Source organism: Ruditapes philippinarum, unplaced genomic scaffold (assembly GCF_026571515.1).
Source record: "Ruditapes philippinarum isolate M1 unplaced genomic scaffold, ASM2657151v2 ctg609_1_1_1_1, whole genome shotgun sequence".
In the NCBI taxonomy this organism is placed as follows: Eukaryota; Metazoa; Mollusca; class Bivalvia; order Venerida; family Veneridae; genus Ruditapes; species Ruditapes philippinarum.
Genome location: NW_026853899.1, coordinates 279676 through 303749, shown reverse-complemented (window position 1 = coordinate 303749; position 24074 = coordinate 279676). Strand labels below are relative to the sequence as shown.

Here is a 24074-nt window from a genome sequence, read left to right as displayed (position 1 = left end):
TTTTATGTTCAATAATTAAAGTTTTAGATTTTAGCCCGCTGGCCCGCCAGCCCGCCCAGTTCACACTGTTAGCCCGCTATACTGCTAGCCCGCCCAGTTCACACTGTTAGCCCGCTAGACTGCTTGCCCGGCCAATTCACACTGTTAGCCCGCTAGACTGCTAGCCCGCTCAGTTCATACTGTTAGCCCGCTAGACTGCTAGCCCGTTAGCCCGCGTACTTCACGGACATGCATTTAATTAATAGTTTAAATTAGTACATTTTTACCAGCGATTTATGCAATGGTAGGATACTACGTCATCGCGCACCTGCTGAATGCTCCCACTTGGACCATTTTTTCGTCGATTCGAAGGTAAAATACAATTTTATTATAAGAAAACGTATGAGTATTAAAAAATCATGTAGCGCACCAAAGAATGGCTATAGTATTTGAGATAATTGTAAAAAATGTTTATAGATTTATTGCCTGGTTTAGGCCTGAAAACGGGATAAGTGTTTTTTTCTGAATGCTCCCACTCGGACTTTTCCCACAACCTTTAAGATATCAGGTTGAAAACGTTCTTAAAATCATTTTTAACGTACAGGAGCATAAACCGAGTCATGTTTACACATTTTTCTAGATTGGTTGTAAATATTTCTATTCAAAAATCAGTTTTTCTTATTTATTTTTATAAAAATGTAAAATGCTCCCAATCGGACTCGATTTCAGAAATGCTCCCACTCGGACTCAGAAAAATTGCTGGCTACATATTTAAACGAAACACATGGAAGATACTCTTAGTACTATGTACTTGACACAAAACGGTTATAGTCAACTATTTAAAGCATGAATATTTTATTTTTAAAATGTACTTTTGAAAATAATCTTCTGTTTTTCTTTCAGATGAGAAAGAAAAAGTCAGTTTTAAATTTGTGTAGGAAGAAAAGCTTTAAAACAGAAAAATCTTATAGACGTTCACTTGGTTTAAATAAAGACAGCAACTGTAGAATACCAATAAAACAATCAACAATATCATTCAAGAAAAGAAAGTATCAACAAACGTCACTGAAATCACCAAGAATTAAATCATTTACACCATCAAAACCTCCACGAAATAAAAAGTTCAGGAAATTAGATTTTGGTAAGTAATTTTAGTTTCGGTTTGGGAAAGATACAGTTATTGGTAATTTATGATCTCCCATATCATGCTGTTTAACCCGGCCAAAAGCAACCTCCCGAAAGCCTTATATCATTCTTATAAACATACGAATTTGCTGAAAGCTCAAATAAGCCCCAGCTTTATTGATTTATTGCACATACATGTTCTTTTAAAAGGTACTTCTGGTTTGTTCTCAGCATTTCCAAGTCATATACAAACAACGATGAAAATGTCATCAATCTATAAACTACATTTAAGACATGTGCAATAAATGCAAATATTCCGATTATATTTCTTGACTATTGTTGAAATTGGCTAAATAAATATATTGTATTATATTATAAATAACACTACTGATGTCTTTCTTTCTTTAGGTCATCATCAATGTACTGAAGAAGATACGCCATTTGATCCGCAGATACCATCGGAAATGCTAATATTTAAAAGCTGTAAGTATCCTTCAATCATGTTAATATCATTGTATTTTATTATGTTATACTTTGTTACAAACCTAATCATTATTTAGCATTTTTCATCAAAAGTTCCTGTGACTCAATATTTTTATGGTTTTATATCATAAATATGATGCTCAAATGAAGATTTATCAACATTGTAAGTTCCAAAAAGCATTATTGTAAAGATATCACTGTAATTACAGTTCATGTAAAAAAGGAGGTAATTAGAAATTTATTTTCGATAAAGTCTAAACAAGAAATGATGCGTATATTTTAATGATTATTTATAATGCGTTTGAACATTTGCAGTACATAATTAACAAATGTTTTGATGTTTGGAAATAGTTTTAGAAGAATTATTATATACATATATAATATTTTACTTAAGTGTTGTTACATCCTTAATTACAACATACAAGATCTTTCAACATACCTTATTATTAAAAAATGTCACAGTTTTTACTTCTGCTGGAGAAGCACACTGCGATATAAGTAGACTGTTTGACTTTTGCCAGTCAAATAGATATTTTACCGTTTGTCGGCAATGTAACACATGTTCCTGTAGCGTCATAACTTTATTAAGAATAAGTGAAGATTTACGAACGTCAAAAATGATTGTCACTTAGAATAAATGAATGTAATTTCAACTGAATCAACATTATTTCAGCCGTAACCAATGTATAATACCTACAAAACATTCAAACATATAATATACTTACAGCATCACCTGACGCAAGCTTAACGTTGGAGAATGAGATGCATGGTAATATAAATGATTATGGTTATGAACATGGATTATCTGATGAGTCTGTTGAGCCCAACGTATGCAAAGGTACAAGGAAACTAATTTATAAAAAAATAATGTAGATTGCTTAATGGCTATTAAAATAAGTTTAAGTAATTGAAAATTATAAAAGAATTTTCGATCGACTTAAATTAAATTGCTTTTAAATTAGAATTGTAAATATGTTATTTATGACTGTTAAATACAAATTGTGTGTTTGTTTTGTTCTCACATGATTCTTTTACAACATATATATGATATTTATTTTACTTTTTTTCACAGGCGACATAGAAGAAATGATCAAGCTGATGCCTTCAGTCCTGGAATGCCTAGCATCTGTTGGTTTGGGTAATGTCTTCCTAGATTACTTCAGACAGCTGAATTCTGGAGTACAAAAGCCAGACAACATTGCTTTTCTATTGTGGACAGACGTTATTCAATGGTATAAACATGAAACAGCTTCATCAATGCGCTATAACAACGAAACAAAAACCTTTGGAAGCTGGGTTGGAAGTTGTTTGGAGTCGGGTTCTTAAACTATATGTCTGGCTTTAAGAACGAATCACAAATAATCGAAGGGCTTGCCACGAGGGGAAAGTGTGAACCAGAGAAATCCAACATCAACTTTATAGTGCCGGCAGTAAGAAATCTTCGAGCTTTCAGTCCTTATGATGAAATTATTCAAGGTGGGAGAAAACCAGGAATATTTAAAGATGTGATGGAATTTATGGCGTCATCATGGAAAAACAGTTCACTATGTTTAACCTTTGATGGAAAAAAGCTAAAACAAGGACTCGGCAAAGATTCTGGGGACATTGATTTACTAGGCTATGAAGATGGACCTTCATTGAGTACACGGGTTACTGATATGAAGTCAAGGATGCAATCATGTGAAGATGAAATACAGAGAATTTCGTCAAATGAAGAGGACGTAGATATTCGATGTTTACCAGAAGATGTAAAGTTAAAATTGATATGCTTCTTAAAGACATCATATACGATCGTCTCTTTGGACGTAGTGACAGTGCAGGAAGTACGAAACAAGAAAGAATACGCTAGATCACAATTCGTCGAAAGAGGGGGGAAAGATTGGCGTCAAAGTAAATTTGTGTATGTCATAAGTATCATAGATGCGTTTTTACATGACATTGATAAATTTTTAGAGTTGACAAGAGACATATTGGGCCATATTCGCCAGGTCCTTGTTTATTTGCAAGAAAGTGATGTGTTTTACGTGACGTCTTCATCTGTATGTTTAGAGTTGCATGATAAATTTGTACCTCTTGTTGAGGATCACACACAAACAAATCAAAGTGAAGATACTAGGAAGATAAAGCAAAGGTCACAGAGATGGCATGAAATTCGAAATACAGCTTTTATAACAGGCAGTACAATTTACCAAAGTATTGGTCTTGACGGTTTGAAAAGGCAAAGACAACATTTTGATAAAGTCGTGTGTGGAATTCCTGAGCCTGAACCATCAATTGAGCAGAAACGTGCAATGGAACATGGAACTAATAATGAAATTAATGGAGTAGCAACACTTGTTGGACGAATACTTCCTGTCATTGCGCCAACACTAGAGTTTCATGAAGAAGGTTGTGTTTGTATAAAAGATAAAGATACAATGATTATGGTTGTTTCTCCTGACGGAAGCTTATATATTTCGGAAACAAAAGAAATAATTGCGGGTGTAGAAATTAAATGTCCTGTCGGTAAGGTCCATTCCAGTTTCCCTGTTCGATACTACCTACAATGTCTCTCCGAAATCGAAGCTCTAGGGGTAGAGTTTCTGTACTATGTTTGTTGGACTCAGGAAATTACATCAGTTTTCAAAATAGAGAAAGATACTGCAATATTTGAAAGGGCCATTGAAATTGCAAAAGATATATATGTAACCGAAAGAAAAAGACCGACAAAGATAAAAGAAGCAGCAAAAGTGCTAAAAAATGACATCAAAAAGAAAATAGCTTCTATACAAATGATTGGAGAATATCCATCGATCGTAGCTAGTGAGAACTGCTTGATCAATCAAAACCTACAGGAGAAAGCATGTAGTCAGCAGAGACATACTGTTGCCGATACAAAAGATCTCTTACAAAACTTAGAGCTGGAATCAAACGAATCCTTTGAAATTTTACGACAAAAGGCTACAGAAGCTATGGTCTTTCTGTGCTGCGATTTAGATCGTGCTTGGGCTGTGGAAAAAGTCCGTTGGTCCCCGGTTTGCTGGTTTCCTAAAGGTTATAGTTTAACTACAGAAACAGTTCGGAAAATTATGGAAAAAGTATTGGATGAATGTAAATCAGTAGGTATTCATGTACCAGCATGTAGTTTTGACGGACAATGGCATAACATTGGTGTAAGGACATGCACTGGAAAACCTCTAACTGTTCTTCAATTGCAGAAAGACGTCTGGGTTGAGGTGCAAAAGATGTCAAAGTCATCAATTGAAAAAGAACTTAAAAGTATTAAAATCAAACCACAATGGCACAAAGTGAATGGTTCTTTAGAAGTCGTCAGCGCACTTCCAAGGTTACCAAAGACACCAACAAAAGGATGGACAAAGAAACCAAAAAGGACAAATACAAACGACAAAGAGATTTTAGAAGAAGACACTTCTTTACTAGACGTTCTACCAACAGAGGTTGTTGAAGCCGGTGGAAACAATGCAGAATTGTTGTCGTGCACTTATGACCATTTTGTAGTTGAAGAAATCGTAAATTGCAACACAGATGAAGAAATTTGGGCCAATGCATTGATAGATGTTATTGATCAAGTAGACGATTTAAATGACAATGAAAAACACCGAAGAAACATGCGTTTGAAATGATTGAAAACCTCTGCAAGGAACAAACGGAAATATCTGAAAATACAAACAATGAAGAGACTGATAGGATAAATTTACATGGACAGGATTACGACCGGATTCTAGGAATGCTTCAAACGGACAAGAATGCCAACAAAACAAAAAAATGGGACTCGGAAAACGCTGAAACTGTTCAGAAAATGTTGTCATGTGACAACACTTTAAAAAATTGCACGGGATGTAGATTTACGAGTTGTTGTTCGATATCTGAAGCAGTGTAAAAACATTATCATTAAGGAGTATGCGACAAAAGCTGTCAAATTATCTGAACTCACAAAACACCTTAGTCTAAATGGTGAAATAAAAGAAAATACGCATATCAAAGCCTCACGAAATAAACCAAAGGACGTGAAACCGCTTTCTATCCTTGCCGCATCGGCGTTGAAATCAGTCCCAAAAAAATGTCCTTAACATATCATTTGCCGAGTACATATGGCCAGATCGCTTAGAACAATGGCAGAAGAACTCACCTACAGACGGCATTGATGTCACTGGTTTTGAAAAAAACCAGATTTCTTTTTCTACGTACCAGAATATAGTTTAACACGTCATCAACTGGAGGTGAGATCAATCGACTCCACACACCTTCTTACAAGAACCAGACGAAAAACCTGTAAAGGTGGCATTGAAGGTTTTACAAATGAGCCATGGTTAAAAGTTGCTCGGCAAGGCAAGTCATTGTTGACGCCAGCTATGGTGGAAGAAATAGTTGATCCGATGTCGATGAGTATGGCAAATACTCACTTTAGCCAAGCTGTTCAAAACGCAATGCAAGAAAATGGTGATTTTCGTGCTGCCTCATTATGTGCCGATATCCTAGACTGGTGGCGTGCTGAAGATGAAGCTGGGATTTCCGCAACAGAGAGAGAATGTCAATGAGGTTTAAGCTTCGTCGAAGACTTCTCGGTCTCATTAATTTTGGAGAATTTCCACCTCCCGGACAGTATGTAAAAGGCTGGCCGACACAATTATTTGAAGCATTGTTGGCAAATATAGACGCTAAACTTCTTCTTTATTCGTTGTGTAAGAGTGGAACATATAACAGTCGAGCATTTAGTTCAATGATGGGAGAAACCTTCTTCTCTGAGATGACTCACCAAGATCGAGCTGGCCACGGAGTAATTATCATGTGACGAATTCTCCAAGTATATTGGGAAAACTACAGAACAGTTACAAGCCCGACTTGACACATCAAGGTATGAAAAACATTGATATAAGATTTTATGTATTGAATATCATTGATATCTTACTTTTTACCAGCGCAATATACCACCTTTGTACAATGTATTGAGCACCAGAAAAATCGTGAAGATTTTTGTAATATATTTAGATTTTCATCATATTTCAGAACCTTTTGTGTACCGGGACGTCGACGAAAGTGAAGGCTTACGATCCGGTGTCAAGTGATATGAATTTGGAGGACCTGCCATTGAATGATAACACTACAGAGTCTTTGGACAGCGACAGGTTTCATATCCGTCACATTAAACTAAAGTTAGTCAATAATAATATGAAATGATGAAATATTTGCTTATAAATTCATATTCTTCTGCCTGGTTTTCAAGGACATGATACTTATTAATTATTCTTTGTGTTATGTCTACTATGTAACCAAAATTTTGTTTCCTCATTTACTTAATTTGTTTAGGTTTTTTTAATGTATTTACTCATGTCAATAACTCACACGTTTGATTTTTTTTATTGTAAAATCATCGTTATAATATGAAAAACCATGCTTTCACGTGTTACGTTTCAATAAAACGAAAAAGTTGAGAACTTGATGGCGTATATTAATGACACAAAGGCAAGACATAATACAATAGATTTTTGTGCTTGCAATTAAAGTATTTCGTTTGAATATTAAGTATTTTCACATTCAACGATACGTTATGCATATATTTAGAATAGAAATAATATTTATCACTTTTAACAAAAACAGAATAATAGATTTCGATGGCAGAGTAATTATTCTCGTGCTACGTCATCGTAGATCATTAAAACACGTTTGCGATGCATGCATTTTTTGACTATACTTAATATGTATCGCGGCATTAACTCTTTCTTTATTATTACAGAGATCACTTCTTTGATTCGGAAGAACGACGCCGTCGGGCCGGGACAAGGCGCCATGGCACAGTTTCTACCAACAGGAATGCTCTTCAAAAAGGTTCACTTGGCGTGCGTTGGTATCGCGGCCCGAAGGGACGATTCCAAATTATTACCAACAAAAAAACTAGGAATATAGGATCTCATGAATGTCATAATTAATAAAGAGATACATACACGGAAAATTGTATTTGTTGCTTTAAAATACTGCATGGACAACATTTGCCGAATTAAGTATTTCTTCATAATTTAAAACGCAATGATTTACTTGTTTGTTGATTTGTGATATGAGTTTGTTAAAACATCGAAATTGTAAATTTAAGAACATGAAGTAGTCAACATCTATCAATTGATTGGAAAAGTTTATTTAAGAATATCATGTACATATTTTATCATAAAAATCAATTTGCTGCCATTCCATGGCACATAAAACATTATAAAAAATATGAAAACAATAATCACAGTGATTTGTATCAACACTTTTACCATATCTTGGTATGTTTTTCGATTTTTATTACTTAAAATAACAAAAGAAAATAAATCGAAAAAACAATAATCACAGTTATTTTTATCACAACTTTTACCATATCCTGTACGTTTTATTACTTTAAATAACAAAATAAAATTAATCAGAAAACAATAATCACAGTTATTTGTTTATCACAGTATTTACCATATCTTGGTAATCAAATCACAGTAAAATAATAACAATTATACCAGAAGCTGTCACAGACAGTAAAATCCCCCGCCGTTAAAGAGGAAACACATTACAAAGGGGAAGTAACCCATATAAATTCCGAGTTATGCAGCCATTTACCTTGAAATGTAATGAAACGTTTTAAAATATAGCCTAGACAAAAATTATGCAAACATTATAGACAATCATTACGTCTCTCATAAAAAACAACAAAAAACATTACGTGAACACTTCTGGTTTTTATGCTCTGCTACTTGTACTTAAGAACGGACGAAGAAATACTCCTTAATAAATCCCCCGACTTTTCGGCGATGGATAATAGACAGAATCATAAAAATCGGTTAAAATCACAGTTATCCAATAATTTGGTAGAACAAACAAATCTCCCGATGTACAATACATTTCATGTGATGGTAACTTTATGTATATCATTACAGTTATTCATAATATTATACTTGTGCTCACATTTTTATGAAAACTATTTGTGTGTAACTCATTAAAAAGGAGGTAACATGTGCTTATATTTCGACTTTATAAAATAACTGTTTTCTAGTTATACGAGTATAGGACATTAGTTCAATAAAGCAAGAAAAAACATCAATAACTAGAAATGTGTCCATAGGACACGGGTGCCCCCACCGCGCCACTGTTCTGTCAATCCTTTTACTAAGTCAAGGGAAATAACTCTACAAATACTGGATAAATCCACAAGCGAAACCCCAGGTGCAAATCTAAATATGCTGAGCAACCTGCCCATAAGGTTTAATGACTCTATGTCAAATCCTTTTTGAGTAACTTGCGACACAAGTTGAAAATTGCAAAAAAAAATTCTAAGTCAAGGGCAATAACTCTAAAAATACTAAATAAATCAAAACGAAGATACCTGGTGCACAAATGTACATGCTGATCAACATTCCTGTAAAGTTTCATGACTCTAGGTCAAATACTTTTTTGAATTACATGCGACACAAGTTGAAAATTGCAAAATTTACTAAGTCAAGTGCAATAACTCTGAAAATACTAAAAATATCAAGACAAAAAATACCCAGGTGCACAACAACACATGCTGATCAACATTCCTGTAAAGTTTCATGACTCTAGGTCAAATACTTTTTGAGTTACATGCGACACAAGTTGAAAATTGCAAAATTTACTAAGTCAAGGGCAATAACTCTGAAAATACTAAAAATATCAAGACGAAAATACCCAGGTGCACAACTACACATGCTGATCAACATTCCTGTAAAGTTTCATGAACCTAGGTCAAATACTTTTTGAGTTACATGCGACACAAGTTGAAAATTGCAAAATTTTACTAAGTCAAGGGCAATAACTCTGAAAATACTAAAAATATCCAGACGCAAATACCCAGGTGCACAACTACACATGCTGATCAACATTCCTGTAAAGTTTCATGACTTTAAAGTGGGGGCACAAAAAATGGTTGGTCATTATTTTCATTCCCTAATTCAAATACACGTGAGAACTCCTGACAATTTTAAAGAAAAGAGAAAATATGCATGATACGGACGGACAACGACATTTCAATATACCCCTTTCAACAGTATCGCTTGGAGACATCATCATAAAATAACAACGTGCTTATTAATTTGAATGTGTTTTCAAATGTCTCCTTAGACTAGCCCTATGGCGGTATCTCTTGCTACATACACTACATATTTCAGGGAAGTCACCACTGTGTTTCCGTGAATGCTCCTCTAGATCACGTGAAGATGTGAATCGTTTCCCACAAACATCGCATTCATGGGTCTGCCCAGTACGTTCCCGCCTCCTGTGGCTATCCAAGTCATTCTTGGTTTTGAACGATTTTTCCTGAATAAACAAACCAATATTGTAATTTTTAAAATCCATGTTAAAAAGTGCGCGTTTGTTGTTTTTGTGTGGAAGAATTTTAATTATTAAATGCTAAAGAATATTGTTTTATTCATATTTAGCGTTTTCTACGAATAAAGAGAGACTATAATACATATGTATACAAATACTAATTTCTTAAGCAAAATAAAACTTTTAAATAGATAATAAGAATTATGACGTACCACATGTTTGACAAACAAAGGTTTTTGCTTCGCCATGGCGCAGCATATGTTGTTCATGGTCTTTCCGGCAATGAAATAACCTTCCACATTCTCCACAAGTGTAAGTGGCTGTTCCAGGTGACCTGCAACGTGCTTCCTTACACCGCCAGGTGTTTTGTATCTTTTTCCGCACTGGTCGCAAACAAACATAACTAAATATCTGCAAAACAAGAACGTTAATTGATTCTTAAAATATATAATCAGTTTGTTTATAATTTTGACGATTCAATTTGACGATGAATTGCTTTCAACAGAACCTAGTTTGTTTATAATTTTAGGTCGATCATTGATCCTTCATATTGATCCTTCATGATGATTTACCTATAAGATTGTTAACGAAACAATATGTCACAACTATAGATATTTAAAAATTAGTTATCTAATTTTCCACAAAAAATGTTTCATTTAATTCTAACAGACTAAATGAATATATGAGCTTGAAATATATAAATATATTGAAACAAAAGATAAAAAGTTTATCACAGAATTGTGCTTTGAAAATTTATATATATTTGGGTCCGAGTGGGAGCATTTCTGAAATCGAGTCCGAGTGGGAGCATTTTACATTTTTATAAAAGTAAATAAGAAAAACTGATTTTTGAATAGAAATATTTACAACCAATCTAGAAAAATGTAAACATGACTCGGTTTATGCTCCTGTACGTTAAAAATGATTTTAAGAAGGTTTTCAACCTGATATCTTAAAGGTTGTGGGAAAAGTCCGAGTGGGAGCATTCAGAGAAAAAACACTTATCCCGTTTTCAGGCCTAAACCAGGCAATAAATCTAGAAACTTTTTTTACAATTATCTCAAGTACTATAGCCATTCTTTGGTGCGCTACATGATTTTTTAATACTCATACGTTTTCTTATAATAAAATTGTATTTTACCTTCGAATCGACGAAAAAATGGTCCAAGTGGGAGCATTCAGCAGGTGCGCGATGACGTAGTATCCTACCATTGTTATATATCTGTGCACAATATTGATTCTTAATGTATAGTTATGTGAGGCGTCGCGACCCGTGTTATATATGCAAATAACCATATCACCGGTGCAAAAATCTTTTATAGTTGAGTTTAACTTTCATAATAAACTTAAGAATAGAGAACAAGAAAGCACAACACAGCAAAATTGAATATATTGTAAACTCGTGTTCATGGACGGTAGTGGTAATTACAAGCTATCGTCCGAGACCCCTAGCACCTGCAAAAGCGGAATTCAACATTTATTATGAACTGGTGAAATTTTGAATTTTGAAACAAGGCAGATGTGTTCGTCTGGCAGTTATTAATGTGACACGTCAGTGTCTTTCCATGAAAAGCTACATATGGACCCCAAGTAAAAGTACATGTGTACCCTAAACGACAAAACAATGTGCGAAACTGAATAAAATTAAAGTTTATAAAATTGTGCAAGTCACATATATTTATTATACATGTACTACTTACGTTTGTAGAAATATAAATCTATGTAGATTATAAAAGTTTATCTCTCATCCTACCATTTTTACAGATGTCGTTATGCATTCGAATTGAAAATAGCCGCAACCTTTACATGTATAATGTGTTACAATTTTTATCTGGTTGTTTCCAACTTTTTCCTTCAAGTACAAAATACTTGTTTTATTTCCTTAATAGTTTCAGCATGCTGTTTAGCTTAAAAGATATTTAGTAATTACCTTGTTGTAATGAATATATCAATGATAACATTGTATTGGTTACTAAATGAATAGCGTGATACAATTCATAATGCAATATTGTACATTTGGTAATAGTATGTTTATAGTGGCATGCCCGGATGTATCCCGTGATTCATTTATCCATTGGAATATACTTAAACCTCTGTAATTTTGCATGTTACGGACGCACGTTTCTCTGTACACATTAGACTTGGTTGTTCACTGGCAGCTGTGATATCTATAACAGAGTTGTGATCAATTTGTGATCAATTTTGTGGACATAGTGCTTTTTCATAAACTCAATCGTCTCATATATCTTGTTATGTGATATATTAAAAATTTTATTTACCTGTTTCTAACTAGAGACCTGTCTATTCGTCATTTACATAAAATGTGAAGTACACACATTTACCCCCCCCCCCCTTCCTCGGCTCTCCTGTCTCCTTCCCCTGTGCCCTCTAATTTTGTGGGCTTATTATTCAATCATTTATTAATTATTTGGTTTCTTTGAATTCCTTATCAGTTACAAATTAAACATCAATTTAGTGATAAGCCATCAGAGCTCTGCCTTGTGCCCTGTCCAGTTTATTGTTTGGGGTCCGCCTGGGCTCCTTGCCACTCATTCTTGTTGCTGGTTCGTGTTGGGATAAACGGTGGCTGCAACTCTGATGCGTCAAACCTTAAAGGTAACCCGTCAGTCACGATGCAAGGATGTCTCATGCCATAATATTAGGTTTTAATTTACATGACATCGTATTGTATTCATATGTTAAAAACATCATGTCATGCAATTGCAACTTCTTTCGTCTGTCATAATAGCCGATCATTCCGATTGTATTCATATGTTATAAACATCATGTTGTACAAACTGAGAATAAAGATCAACAAAGCAACCCCTGACACAATCCAGTCACACAAGTAGGGCACTCAGAACGCACCAAACTTAATAATACCTATAGGTTTTCCCGCTGTATTTAATCGTTTTAACTTGTGAATATTTAGTTTCTCTTTACTGGATATGGTTTACTGGAAATTGTAAAAAATGCTCGTACAGTCGTGTATTAAAAATGATATTTTCCAAGAATAAATTTCCATGCAGCCAGTTGGTTCAGAAATGTTATGTTAAGCATAATTAACAGGCGAATGTGAATTGTGAAAAGCTCAAGAGAGGCTGTCTCCATCTCAGTATTATCTGAAAGTTTGACGTTTGTTTATATTATGTTTAGTGCCTGTCAAGGCTAAAACTCATAAAGGTACAAAACAAACGTTAAGATCATTTAGACTTTACAGTCAATCTAATCGAAACAAATAACATTTTTCTCAATAATGTTTTTTTAAAAATTCTACAGCAAAGCATTAAATTGAATGTCGCCAAATAATGTAGAGAATTTCATAATTCTTAAAACACATGTATTGATTTTTTACTTTGCTAAGACTTAAAGTTTGTAAATGAGAATAAATGAAAACAGTTATTTATAAGTATAAATTGAAACATTTTATGAAAATCAGGAATATTAATTAGTCAAGTTCATAACATTCATTTTATGAATTAAAAATGAAATTTATTAACAAATAGCAAACTTCAGATATTTCGGCAAAGTTTAATGACTTTTAGGGATTCTGTTTTTATCTATTTTATCAGTGCATTAAGCTCAGCCCGATTCTACAAAATCTCCAATTTTGACGTTTGTATGCTCCTTTAGCTATTTTTTTCGCTTATTTTAGTATATCTAATCTCTTTGCGGTCTAAAGGACACTTTTTACACGATCATTGCGTTCTCATTTATATTATGTGTAAAATACGCAGGAATCTTACCCATACTTATCCCTTTTAGAAGATATCAATCTCTAAGCTAACGTTTGTTGAAAACTCCTTAATTTAAGTTGACACTTTTATTGTGCTCTTTCCTGAAAACATTTCATTAAAGTTTCAAAATTTTAAGAATAGCCCATGAGACTTATATTATTAAGTTTAAAATCATAGAATGAAATATGGAAATTCTTCTTTCCAGCTGTCGGCAACAGATACTATTCCAGATCAGCCGGAACATCCGTTGATCAAATTGTTGATATTTAACAACGTTACGTATCTTTCTGACATTTTGAAATTATTACATGTATTACTACGCAAGAGTTTTGGTTAAGAATGTCATTTCATTTTATATGAATTCACTCTTCATTTTATTTCAGATTGCTGTTAATACACCAGAGACGAAACATATTACGTGCAAAACAATAATCAATATCCTTCTTCAGTGACACACGAAAAGCGTCACGAAATAGTGTAAGAGATAAAGTTAATTGGCAAATTAGATTAAAGATTCTGTTAGACTTCTGACTAATGATACTGCAGTGTGCATGTACGATTTCATTGCAAGACAATTGTTACATACTAGACTGATTGATGTTCGTTTCAGAGATAAAGACATATAGTTTATAAACACACAGAAAAGTTATTTTCCTGTATACCTACATGCAACTGCTTATACATTTTTAATTCCAATTAACAAACGAAAATAGCACACACGGATTTTTCTAAGAAATATTTGAAAATTGTAAGTTTAATTCAAATTCTGTCACGATAATGTGTCTTATCGTCCAGTGCCCTACCTTGTGTGGTGTCTTGCTGGGCTACTTGCCGATAGTCTTGTGTTTGCGGATGAGTTCATTAAATGCCGCCCTTACATGCTGATCTTTTATACATATATATTTCAAAAATAATTAAAGAATTGCCTCAGATGTGATGTATATAAAAGTCAGCTACACTGGATTTCGTACAGGGCACACGCTTTCTTTTTACTTGCAGTGGATGCTTCTAAATTCAAAATTTTACCATTTCCGTGCTTAAATGTTGAATTTTGCGTTCATTGAACGCCGACTTTCCTTGTTGATCTTGTTTATTATATTTTATGCTTAAGTCGTAGCTAGGGATGGTCAGTATCTTGCACTTTTCAGTATTGCACTTTTGAGTACCGTCCATGAACAGGCGCAATCAAACCGCTTCTGCAACGTTTTCAATATTGTCGTTTTGGGCATTCTTAAGGGATTCCGTAGCCTGGGTTCCAGTCTGTCGATGTGCTTCTGTTCGGCAAATCGACAGCCTGGGGAAATACAATTTTCGATCGAAGCGCCACCTAGTATACACCCCGAAAATTACGGGTGTTATTAAAGAACGATAATTCATGCAACAACAAACTAGTTTCTAAAAATAGAAACGGAATTTCCACGAAGTGATCCGAAGCTCAACGAACAGTTACGCAGCCTCGCTTTCAAAACACCATTTCCGATTAAAAACTAACACTCATTGACAAAGTTTATTGCATGATAAGTGAATTTGATCAACAGGTGTGATTAATTAAAGAAGATAAAGTGTGTGAGCATCAGATAATTGTGCTGGACTCAATTTATAATGGTAAATTGCGTCAAATTTTCAACATTTATCATCTTCGCCTCGATTTCGATTTAATCATGTTATTTGTTGGTCACGTGCTAATCGGTCTATTAATAGGATTATCTTTAGTCGATAATTACATGGGAAACCCCGCAGGTTTCCCCAGGCGTTGATGCTATCAAAACCAGAGATGTTGTGTTATCTATGACGATCGAGTATGAAATAGCGCGTAAGTTATGAATAAATAAAAAAATATCAACGCCTGAATCCCAGGCTAGGGATTCCGTTGTTTCCCTCTTTTATGTTACAAGAGTAGACATAATTAGTGGCACAGCATTAATATACACATGTTACAACACTTAAAAACAAACAGAAATATGTCATACAATTCATGATTCACAATAATACCGTCTTAATGTCATACGCACTTGTTTTCTTTAATTGATATATAATCATCTGCTATCCATTCTTTATATCTTTTCTTGTCATTTCCATTTAAACGTTGAAATATTCAGTTTCTTGTTGACTGTTTGCGGTTTTTTGGATAATGCAAACTATGTTGTAATGAATTGTTTTCACAGTAAATTTCGTAAATTAGTCGTGTAAGAAATATACTTTTAAGCATTTAAAACAAAGGAAAAAGAAATAAAAACAAGAAGGGCAACATTGTCGCAATATACGCCCACCGCAGAAGCTTTTGACAGAGATGTGGGCATTATAGATATGTATATAGGAGATATACTTTGGGCAATATCTGGATATATTATGATCTCTAGTGATTCTTTTATCTGAACTTTAACCCTTATGTGTGACCTTGACCTTAGCCGCTTGGGCCTAAATTTTGCACGCGACACTCCGCCTCACAATAATGGACATTTGTGCTAAGTTATATTGAAATCAATCTATGCATGTAGCAATTTTGCTCCAGGCAAGCATTTTTCTATGACCTCTAAGTGTGACCTTGACATTAAATCTTCTCATAGTGGTAAACATTTTTATGAAGTTTCATATGTGTAAGATATATGCTCTGGACAAAATGTCTATATTTTATCACCTTTTGTGACTTCTGAAATCATCTTTAATGACCTTGACCTTGCATATATTAATCTAAATTACATGTTTCACACCAGTAGTCATGATAATGACGATTTGTGTTTCAATCCCTCAATAAATGATGACTTAGTGGTCCAAATACACATTTTCATATTTTTATCTGAATTTTGACCCCTACAAATGACATTGACCTTGGCCGCAGGGACCTAAATTTTGCACGCGACGCTCCGCCTTACAATAGTGAACATTTGTGCCAAGTTATATTGAAATCCCTCTATGAATGTAGAAATTTTGCTCCGGACAAGCCTTTCTCAAAAGTGTGACCTTGACCTAGAGGCCTGGTTTATGCGCGCGACACGGCTTCTTATAGTGTTGAACATTTCTATGAAGTTTCATTAAAGTTCCTCCATGGGTGTAGGAGATATTCTCCGGACAATAATTGGACGACTCCCGCCCAGCCGACCGTCCGCCCAGACGCCCATCAAGGGGGGAAACTATAAAACGACCCGTTTTGCAAACGGGTAATGACGATTTGTGTTTCAATCCCTTAATAAATGATTACTAAGTGGTCCCAATACACATTTTCATATTTTTATCTGAACTTTGACCCTATATGTGACCTTGACCTTGACCGCAGGGACCTTAATTTTTCACCTCATAATAGTGAACATTTGTGCCAAGTGTAATTGAAATCCTTCTATGTATGTAAAAGTTTTGCACCGGACAAGCCTTTTTCAATGACCTCTAAGTGTGACCTTGACCTTTGACCTAGAGGCCTGGTTCATGCGGCTTCTTATAGTGGTGAACATTTCTATGAAGTTTCATTAATATTCCTCTATGAGTGTAGGAGATATGCTCCGGACAAAAATTGGACGCCGACTGCCCGTCCGCCGGGTAGGGGGTGTTGGTGGAATCTATAATACGGCCCTGTTTTCAAACAAACGTATAAGAAATTGGTCGAAGATAATATTTTCCGATTAGTATATTTTAAAAAATTTGATATATGTATGTTATTTGAACTTACTCAACTTAACAATACGTTAGTGTAGACGACACAAAACTATATTTACTGGAGAAAATCGAAATTGGTCTGCTGCGAAGATGAAGATATGGTATGTCCATCCTGAAATTGAAGACAGAAATATTTAAAAAAAATGGACATAGTAAATCTAAAAAAGATAGGTATGAGCCATATCCATAAATTAGGGACAGAGGTCAGATTGACATGGGACCGATTTGACTTGCTGTCCATTCTAATCAATTAAGCCGAGTTACATACAATCTAAATCAAATCACACCCTTTATGTTCCACGTGATTATTAATCTGTAAATACGATAACTTGAAAAAATGCGTTTCATAAACCTAGAATGGCAAGCAAATGAGGAGGAGCAGACGGATACAACAAAGATTTTAACCCAGGATTTACTCATTATATTTCAAGAAAATGTTTCGCTTACGTTTGATTAGGATTCGCACTAAGCATAATTTGTTTATTTTCTTCTTTTAAAAAATGAATTTTTGAGTACTTTAGAGACAAAACAGAAAATGGAAAATGCACAAAAGTACTAATTTATTTTATTTTCTTATGAAATTATTTTCAAATGACCCTATCCTTTCCTTATGGATATCTATCTTGGAAAGGTTATCCCTTGGAAGCATTAAAAACAGCAAAATTACATAAAAAATTGTAAACTCGTTTGTTTGAGTCTGTACATTACACAATTTTTAACACTTAAAAATGCTGGACTCAACGACCAAAAAGTATATCCTCGTGAAATTGTACTTAAACAAAAAAACAAACAATTACGATAATTCGCATCGGAAATCTATTTCAATCAACAAACGCGCCTGAATGTGTTCTGCTTGTTTAGCTGTCCGTACAGTTAATTTGTATTAAATAAAACAGCACGTTACACCATGTGAGGAAAATATACGTTTTAAACAATGAGTGATATTAACTATAGTATGTCAGGATATGTGATCAAATTCTTTGAATGAAATATATGTCAGAATGTATGTGTAGGTTTTATATGTAAAGATACTTAAATCGTGCGAACAAATACAATGTCATTTTTTCTTTAACCTTTTTTAATAGAAAAAAGACATGCTGTACTTTTTGCTAAGTATTTTAAAGTTATCTGTTCCGTTTGCAGTACAGCTTAATGTTTTACAGAGTTGCTAAAATTTATTTCTCTTGTACCGAATTATATTTGACAGTATTTCGAAAAAACACTGGACATCGCTTAAACATAAGGTGTTTACGGGGGCATTTTTATAATTAAAAAGATGTATTATTGTTATAAAAAGAACAAACAAAATAATGTTAGCAAATGAAATTTAGGTGTTCGAAAGCTTTTGCCATTTGTCAATAGACTGGTCATAAAGATTCTAAATAGAAGGTACTAGAAAGCTTAAAATAATTGATGCAAGACACAAGTTCTGCAAGTGAAAGAAATATATTTATGAGATGACAATATATGTACGAGCGTGGACTATAGACGAATTTATATGCGTTTGCATATACCACAGGGGAAATATATTTGGTAGACACAGTAATATTAATATGAAATGTTATATTTAGACAAATAAACGAAGAAGAATGTTAAATAACCTCAACTGGGATTCCTCTACATCAACAATGTTTTGACATTTGTTTTCATTTTGTTCAAAGATTGTCGAGACATATTTTTCTTATCAGCATTAAACAGACTTTAAGACTGCTAAGTTTCTGACGTATATCAAGGCAAAACAGGATATGAGTTTAAAAGAGAAAAGTATCTAAAGGCTAATGCTGATGTGAGTATGATGATCTATTTAATATGTTAATATAACTTTATAAAGTACGTAAAATATTGTTTTAGGACTTACTAACATCAGCTGGGATAACAAAAAATACCTTTACCTTCACAAAAAGTTGCTTACGTATGTAATGAAATGTCATCGTGAAAAAAAGAAAACAAAATCCCTAAAGAAAGCCTAACACGGCAAAATGGTAAAATGTTGCGTGCCCGGTTTAATTGAGCCTGTTCATGGACGGTACTTGGAAGTGCAAGTTACCGTTCACGCCCCCTATCATTTTGTCAGAAGTGTTTTGAATTGCATTTTACATGTATGAAGCTTTGTAAATATCTTGAAAAGTGTGATCACTCGGAAGCAATAATCACAAGCATTATTCTCAACAAATAAAAAAACAAACAAAAAAACATAAAAAACCAACTTATATTGGAATGTTATAAGCCTAACCCACTAAAAAGATGTTATATTTTCTATCCTTAAAGATAGCTCAGCATTTTAGCTGTGTTCATGACTGTGATGTTTGTAGACCCTTCTATATTATTCTTTTTTTACTGTGGATGGTTCCAATTTTCCTTCTAACTAAGCTCTCTTAAAGTGTTGTCATGTTATCGGTAACATGTAATTATCATTGCTGATAATGCATCCAGCAAGACTGTAGCAATCATCGTTTCTGGTGGTGACATAGAGCTTGGAGATTTGCCAAAACTTTAAATCTTGCTTTACGCAAAGCCCTTAATGTTTCTGTTTTTTTTTTTAAAGTACTAGGGAAAATACGTTTGTGGTTACATTTTTCAAAACATTTGTTTTGGAACAGAGTTTTTCAAACAGAATTTATCATACACTGGTTATGGATTGTTTGACACATTTGGATTCAACATTTAATATGCTTCTTAAATAAAAAAAACAAGATCTGCCATTTTTGCTGCATTTCATTATGAAAAAATATCAAAAATGTGACTGCTAAGGCAAAGATTTTAACAAATCGTTAAAATGATTAAATCAATGCTTAAATGTGCGTCTTCCAATTAGATCATGGAGATAATGGTAATTGCAATCCTAACGTATAAAAATAGAGAAAACGGAGTACCTAACGAACGCCTCAAACAATAAATTTGAAAATGTTGCAGGCTCGGTATGATGTCATTGACGGTACTGAAAGGCGCAAGTTTAAAATTTATCGACTGTTAGGCTCACTCCGTCACTTATATAAAACCGTAAAGCGCTTTACAGTAAAACTCAATCATGGTAAAAAAACAATATGGAAACAAAGTGATCCCGCGTAAGCCATTGTCGAATTGAAGGCGTAAAATTTAGTTGGCCAACATACGCTGTTCCTGTAAGAGGGCAGTAAATAAGAGCCAAGTCTTGAGTGGATGAAGAAACCAGAGGCATAATATAGAAAAGACTATTTGTAAGCTGCTACATGTTAACAAGATAACGAAATATAAGTTGCCTTTTAATTAGTCTTGCTATTAATAAGCTCCTTTTGCCCTAATTGCCGTCTGTTTCAACTTTGACATCAGCAGAGGGGACAAGAGTCAACACAGGATGAAAGAACAGAGACAGAAGACTGCACTAGAATGTTTGTATCATGTACAAGTGGCCAAAGAGGGCCTGTAAAATCACTTGAACAAAGGGTGTTGGAATTGATACTTACATGAAGAATAAGCAGCTACATTTGAATGCTATCCCTTTCAAATATTGGGAAGAACACCCGACTTTCTTGATGTGTGCCTATTTGCCCAGCCTTACTTCTGTTTTCATGCATGCTTCATTTCCGCAGATCATAACATGGTGACAATGACTTCATTTATTTTCATTTATTTTATAGAATATGAAAGATCAATAAGGATATGCAACATTCATTAAACGCACTACCCAGTCACACAAGACCATCGGTAAAGCATCCAGCAGGGCATGAAACAAAAAGAAGGTAGAAGGACAGAGGTGCACACATTTTAGTCATTAATTATTAATTGAATCAGGAAAAACATGGGACACCAAACTTGAAAATCAAAGTCTGAAAAAATGAAAAAGCGTTAAAGTAATTACACACCTGTATGTGTTCAGGTCATTTATTAAGTAATACATACAATTTACATCAAAATGTTAATTATTATTATGGTGTACTAATTTGGCGATTCGTTTCGCGTTTCGTCGGTCCATATCGCTGCACTATCCTATCGACAAGATCTGTTCAATATTTAAACTTAATGGTTGCATAGAACGAAAAAACAAACGCGATTCGGATTGTCTCAAAGGAGCTCAGCTGATGTTAAAAATGAAAGCATGAAAGATTTAAAACAGAAAAATACTTAACACTTAATTGACATCAAATATGACAATCGCAAAAATTTTCAACCCCATCATGTCAAAAAAATGAGTGCAGGCTTCTAAATGAGGTTAAAACTTATTATCATCAAAGTTTAACAGGACTTGACAGCATAAGTTGAAATGCAAATAACTACAAATGATGTGTTGAGAGAAACATTTATTTTGCTCATATCTATATTAAAATGTTCCGTTTCCGCTTTATTTAGATTTGCACGGGGCGTATATATCGACAGAATGTTTTTTAGAGGTGTAAACACTGATGTTATTTCAGATTATTTGATGTAACTATCATAATCTACTGATCATGGAAACGAATCCCATTGTCTTCTGACATCATTGAATATTTTCAAAACGGGTTCATTGACCCACACAATACAAGTTTAAGTATGATGACATGCCAGTAATATGTTTGTATTATCTTAGAATGTTTAAAGACAAATATTGTTAAAATAAATCAAATGACGCCATTTTGCCAAAGAAAAAATGTCTTTAGCTGAATTTATGCATTGATGGCCATCAATAGAAAAATCCACAGCGATCATTTGCGTCATCTATCGTTTATCGTATCGTTTAAAGCTGAATTGATGAATTCATTTTTTACGATAAAATCTACTGCGATCATTTGCTCTAAAAACACTGAAAGACACAACATTTATGGAAAATTAACAGACATAAACAATGAATTATCTTTTACGTAGTATATTTAGGATATGTTGTTATTTTTCAATATACACATGAAGCATATCTTCTTGTATTCGTAACATATTACGTGTGCGTAGGTTTACAAGAATGCACGTAAAATGTGAAACAAAATACTGTACATTTATTACAACATTTTTAGAAGTAATGATAAACAAGATAAAAGTAATCCGTGCCAATTGTACCAAAATATTGTTTCCGGTCGAAGTCAACAATTTCTTGTATATGTTTCAGACTGCAGGTTAATTATTTACTGGTACCTAACCGGAAAAGTATTCCGCATTTGCTCTTCCGATACCGTATTCAATCATTATTGTTTGATGTAAGCTCTTAGACGCCTGACATTTATTATTTGACAACAATATCATGTTTAATGAATTTTGACGAAGGAAGTGTGGTTCTGTAAACATCCTTTTACGGAGATATAGGTACATGTAGTATAATTTAAAATACCTGATGTTTGGCATCAATTTTAAATGTGAAATAAATATATTTATAAGATGGAAATGTATGAACGAACGAAGTCTATAGACGACTTTATGTGAGTTGTTATCCACTGGGGAAATATATTTCATAGACATAGTTATAGTAATGTAAGGTTTCGTGTTCTTAAAATGGCTTAAGACAAATAAACAGGGAGGATGCTAAAAAACATGAAAACAGATTTCTTCACCACAAAAGTATAGGAAGTTGTTTTATATAGGTGAGTACAAGAAATGATTAGAAGATTAACTTAGCATAAGTGGAAATAAATAAAAACAATACAAAAACAAAAACAAACAAAAACAACAACAAAACAAAACAAGAAAACACGAAAAACGACCGTCAAGAAGTTTGATATGATTTGTTCTGTTCCGGGATCAGACATAACGTAATCGATTCTGCAATGTTGGTATACCTTTTGTTAAATTTATGTTTCATTATTCCGTTCCAGATGTTTAAAAATTTGAAATTTGACGCTGCTAGGAGGCTTGAGAAATGTTGCACTTTTAAATAATATCTTATGAGCAGATTCAATCAAACATCATTTGCAATGTTCCTTTAATATTTTATATTTGCACTTTTTCCGTGTATAATGATATTGATTTTATTGATGCAAACGCATACGTGTTTTTATGTCTTTTTATAAAATAAATTGTTTACTCGTACATTAAACAATTCGATAACATTTTATTAAAGAGCATCAAGAATTTTAGCATACTCTATCTTCCTTTATGTTTTGTATTAGAGATAAGAATGTATAACATTCAACACAGTGTTCTGACGTTAAGCTGAATTCTTGGAAAAGAATAAAACCTGTGTTGGAGAAATGCATGTTGAAAAAACATTTAATGAAATGAAATAATGTATGAACACTCGGATTACAAACTAATTCAAAGTTCACACTTTTATAATTCTATCTGTCGGAAGCGTGACAGGGAGTCTTACGTCTATTATTTTTACACACGCATATAATGCATTTTATTCTGGCATAAGTGCAGAAGTTATGAGACTTGGGACATTTTCTGCAAATTTAACTAATCTTTGCCGGAAACAATTTATTTTCTAGATCTAATTTAAAGTCAAATTGGCACACAAATTATCTATCGATTAAACTTTAAAATGGAATTTTCTTCAACCAGTTCTAACCATCTTGATAACATGTGTTACAAAACTACTTAATACAAGTCAAAACATGGCTAGTTTTCAAAGGAATATAATATTATAGATATCTATTATTTTAATAAGTAACAATTACAACATCAGCAAATAATGATAACATTGGTGTGTCTTAAAAGTCTATAATATTTTACAAATAATTAACTTTAAAAAAGCAAAGGTAAACAGGGCACTAATGCAATCTAGCGTTATATTTTTTGTTTCCTTGTTCTGCAGCGTTTATTTGAAAAATATCATTGAGCAACGTGATACAAACTTCGTACAAAAATGTTCATTTTCGAGATTAGACATCAGAGGAAAGACAATTACCTTAATCA

The 24074-nt window shown here is 33.5% G+C and overlaps 2 protein-coding genes across 2 annotated transcripts in view; one reads left to right on the top strand and one right to left on the bottom strand.

The window, feature by feature from the left end:
* The first annotated feature begins 271 nt into the window (after positions 1-271).
* On the top strand, positions 272-6125 carry LOC132738297 (uncharacterized). The gene is made up of 6 exons (XM_060725764.1): positions 272-351; positions 883-1120; positions 1513-1587; positions 2315-2425; positions 2660-5199; positions 5779-6125. Exons 5-6 carry the CDS (start codon positions 2919-2921, stop codon positions 6123-6125), a joined length of 2628 nt encoding a protein of 875 aa, XP_060581747.1. The 5' UTR covers positions 272-351; positions 883-1120; positions 1513-1587; positions 2315-2425; positions 2660-2918.
* A 3529-nt stretch (positions 6126-9654) lies between these two features.
* The window catches only part of LOC132738296 (zinc finger protein 777-like), a 29414-nt gene continuing 14994 nt past the window's right edge, over positions 9655-24074 (bottom strand). Inside the window, exons 2-3 of the mRNA XM_060725763.1 lie at positions 10107-10305; positions 9655-9882 (exon numbers count right to left, since the gene is read on the bottom strand). Of these exons, the coding sequence (XP_060581746.1) occupies positions 9655-9882; positions 10107-10305 (427 nt within the window). The remainder of the gene's footprint in view (positions 9883-10106; positions 10306-24074) is intronic.